The sequence below is a fragment of the Chrysochloris asiatica genome, unplaced genomic scaffold (genome assembly GCF_000296735.1).
Source record: "Chrysochloris asiatica unplaced genomic scaffold, ChrAsi1.0 scaffold00010, whole genome shotgun sequence".
Taxonomy (NCBI): Eukaryota; Metazoa; Chordata; class Mammalia; order Afrosoricida; family Chrysochloridae; genus Chrysochloris; species Chrysochloris asiatica.
This window is the reverse complement of record NW_006408528.1, coordinates 13,937,100-13,941,230: the sequence shown is the minus strand read 5'-3', so window position 1 is coordinate 13,941,230 and position 4,131 is coordinate 13,937,100. Positions and strand designations below refer to the sequence as shown.

At 46.1% G+C, this 4,131-nt stretch overlaps 1 protein-coding gene across 1 annotated transcript in view; it reads right to left on the bottom strand.

Moving 5' to 3' along the window:
• Positions 1–1,244, bottom strand: part of TFPI2 (tissue factor pathway inhibitor 2) — an 8,399-nt gene extending 7,155 nt beyond the window's left edge. Inside the window, exons 1-2 of the mRNA XM_006834290.1 lie at positions 1,157–1,244; positions 714–896 (exon numbers count right to left, since the gene is read on the bottom strand). Of these exons, the coding sequence (XP_006834353.1) occupies positions 714–896; positions 1,157–1,244 (271 nt within the window). The remainder of the gene's footprint in view (positions 1–713; positions 897–1,156) is intronic.
• Positions 1,245–4,131: the final 2,887 nt, after the last annotated feature.

Here is a 4,131-nt window from a genome sequence, read left to right as displayed (position 1 = left end):
CTTAAACTTTAAAACTAAGGATAATACAGAAAAGCACTTATGCTGCACCTACATTTATACCCTTGCATATTTCAGGACCTGTGTGGCGATGTTGGAGATAAGCACTGAACTAAGAGTCCTGATGTGGCGCTGTGGGGGAATGAGCTGGACTGTAAAGTCAGTTTGAACTACAAAGTGGGCAGTTTAAGCTCACCAGCGAGTGACCAATTCAAAGGCACTTCACAACAGCAACAAGAATCACAAGGTTCATGATTCCGTCCACCAGCCGCTCTGGGAGAAAGATGGGGCCTTTTGCTCCCACAAAGATTTAGTCTCCGAAATTGTATGCAGGACTTCTGGTGTGGCGCTGGAGCATAAGTGCAGGATAGCAAGGTTGGTTTAAACTAGAAGGTCGGAGGTTCAAACTCACCAGTCGCTCCTTGCAAACCCTGTACTGGGTTTGTTACGTGAGTGGGAACTGACTCGGTGACACTTAGCAACAACAACAAATGATGAATTAAGATATCTTTTCCTGAGTTCACACACAGGAGGGAAGAAACGTGCCAGTAATTGTAAACTTGTAAACTTTTGGGAAACTCAATACCAATGAAGCTTGCTCAGCACTACAGAAAATTTGGGCTAAAACTTGTAGAAAATGGGATCTGGAAAACTAAGTTATTACAAACTCTTAGTGCAAGGCAAGAGTTCCAACAAGGTATGCGAAAGGGACTTACTCTGTATACTCCAGCAAGCTTTATCACAGGCCTCCCACGTTTCGAAATTGTTGGCGTTGCCTCCGCAGCCCCCATACATGAACTTGCGGCAGCTCTGTGTGTACCTGTCATAGTAGTAACTGGGGATTAAGGCTCGACAGGGTCCTACTTCCAGGGGCAGCAGGCAAATCTCAGAGTTACCGCCTACAAGAGGGTCAGAGGACATGGGGGAAAAGAAAGGTCAGACGTATTTCCTGGAAAAGACAGACAAAAGTGCAAAGTTGGGAGCGAGGCCCCCTTTCCCGCGAGTCACCCTCAGCTCCGCAGGGCATGCGCCAGAGGCACAAAGAAGTGGTGAAAAGAGCTGCGGAGCAAGGGGGTGCACTGGTCCACCGCGTCTGTCCGGCCCGGCCCAGCCCTGTGGAAACCAGGCAGGAAAGGGGGCTCTTCGACGGGGCTCCTACCTGTCGGTGCCTTGGAAGCATCGCCCAGCGCAAGCCCCAGCAGGAGCAGAGGCAGAATCCGCAGCCCCACGGGGCCAGCAGGGTCCATGGCGCCGATGTCTGATCTGCCCACAGGGCAAGGCGTCCTAAGAATGCGCTGCCTGGGAGGAGGGTGCGCGGTGTCCAGCCAGAGGCAGCCTGAGCTCTAGAGCGGCCAGTGCTCGCTTTATGAGGGGTGAGCGTCCTTGCGACCGACCCCCGACGGGGCGGAGCGAACTTGTTCAGAGTCCGAGACGAGAGGCTGATTCATGTTTCCCCGCCGCCCGAGAGCTGGAAAGTGTGGGGGGGAGAGGAATTCCCCCACTGAGTTAAACTTGTCACTCGAATGTTCTCCTGTGATGAAGAAGGGAGCTCCAGAGGGTGCGTTTGTGTCAGTGATGGGAATCAGCAAACTAGAGTGACATGACCTGGGATGATTACACAACCTTCCAATATGTAGCATCGCCTTCAAATCCTGAGTTCCTGTAGATAGCCCAAGCTCCATTTTATATTCAAATGAGTAAATAATTGTTCCTTGGTTTTCTGAGGACCTTACTGGGAGTTTTCAGCGTTCTTCTAAGTTACTGGAAAGTCCTAAAAAGCACAGGACACTCATTCACAGCGGGTTTATATTCTGGGATATTTTCCCCACTATATACTCAACCCACTCATGTCTGCTGTGAAATGAATGGAGTGGTTCAGGATGGGGTAGAAACAGGCTTCTCATCCTTTTGGGAGGCAAAGACTGTACACACAGACAGAAATCAGGGGTCAGTGAGGCACTCGAGAGACATTAATTTCTTTTTCTTTTCTGAGCCAAATAGGGAACCCTGGCGTGAAACTGTAGGGTAAGGGCTGGACAGCTAACAGCAAGGTTGTTGTTGTTAGGTGCCATTGAGTTGGTACCGACTCATAGGGACCTTATGTACAAAAGAAGGAAACAGCAAGATAGACAGTTCTAATGCACAGGTCACTCCTCAGAAACCCTATACAGTAGGAACGATCTTAACTGCATTCAACAATAACAACAACATGCCAAATCCAGTGCATCTTCAACATCCTGATGATCGCAGAGCAGGAAGAAGGTAGAAGAGATAAAGAGAACTGAGCAAGTTGAGTAGTAGGAAGTGTGAAACAGCCAAGCCAAGAAATCAGAAAGGAAATTGTTCCTCTTCACTGTAAACTACATGAGTATTTTGCATCCATGAACAAAAATATCTTTCAATATAAGGGGAATCTTTGCACAACAGTATTTGGAGTCTTGTTGTGACCCTGTAGGATAAACATTGTACTATTAATCACAAAGTTGATGATTCAAAGCCACCAGCTACTCCTCAGAAACTCTATACAATTTTACACATGAATAGGTGGCACTTAACAACAGCAGTATTGTTACACAAATAGAAGAGGCATCTTTGGTCTACGTTTCTCCACCACTCCCTCTACCTTGGAAGTATTTCCATACGCATTATTATGCCACTTTTGTTTCACATGTTGTTGTTAAACAAACAAACATCAGCATAGCAAATTTACAAAAATATTATCCTGGGGGAAGAAGCATTTGGCAATCAAACATAAAAGGTACATGCCATTTACATAAAAATATGGATTAAGGAGCCCTGTGGCTACTGTGAATAAGTGTTTGGCTGTAACAGAAAGTTTGGTGGTTTGAACTTAGCTGCTTTGTGGGAAAAAGTTGAACCTATCTGCTTCCATAAAGATTGACAGCCTTGGAAACCTTATGGATCCGTTCTATTCTATCCCATAGAGTTACTAAGAGTCAAAATAGACTAGGTGACTATGGTAAAGTGGACTTATTTGTTATGGGTCTTCTAGCCATAGTCTGTAACTTCCACCAAATGATTGAGTTGTTGTTGTTGTTGTTAGGTGTTGTCCAGTCGGTACTGACTAACAGCGAGTTTATGTGCCACAGAACAAAACACTGCCCGGTCTTGCGCCAACCTCACAATTGTTGCTACACTTAAACCCTTTGCTGCTGCCACTGTGCCAATCCATTTTGTTGGGGGTCTTTCTTTTTTTTCACTGACCCTCTACTTTACCAAACATGATGTCCTTCTCCAGGGATTGGTCCTTTCTGATAATATGTCTGAAGCGCAAGAGACAAAGTCTGGTTATCCTGGCTTCTAATGAATAGTCTGCTTGTACTTCTTCTAACACAGATTGGTTTGTCCTTGGCAGTCCGTGGTAGTTTTAATATTCTCCTGTAATACCATAACTCAAATGCATCAATTCTTCTATGGTCTTCTTTATTCACAGTCCAAGTCATATGACATTATTGAAAATACCCTGGATTGGGTCAGGCACACCTTAGTCCTCAAACTGACATCTTTGCTCTTGAACTTTAATGAGGTCATGTGCAGTAGATCTGCATCCACATAGATGTACAGCCTTGGAAACCCTATACAGGATTGCTATTAGTCAGAAGTATATGTATATGTTGTTGTTAAGTGCTGTAGAGTCAGTTATGACCCAAAGCAACCCTGTATACGGTTTCCAAGGAACAGCTGGTGAGCTTGAACCACTAACGTTGCAGTTCAAATGATTTTGCAGTCTGATGCATTAGCCCACTGTGCCACAGAGAGCGAGAGAGAGAGAGAGAGAGAGAGTCCTGGTGTGGCACGGTGGGCTTATATATATATGGTGGTGGTGGTGGTGGTTATGTGCCGTTGAGTCGATTCCAACCCATAACGACCCTGTGTATGGTTTCCAAGGAGCAGCTGGTGAGCTTGAACCACAGACCTTGCAGTTCAAACGGATTTGCAGTCTGGCGCATTAACCCACAGCACCACACCAGGACTCTCTCTATATATGTATATGTATATGTTGTTGTTAAGTGCCTTCGAGTCGGAGCCAACCCATAGCGACCCTGTACAGGGTTTCCGAGGGTGTAAATCCTTACGGGAGTAGAAAGCCTCATCTTTCTCCCGCGGAGCGGC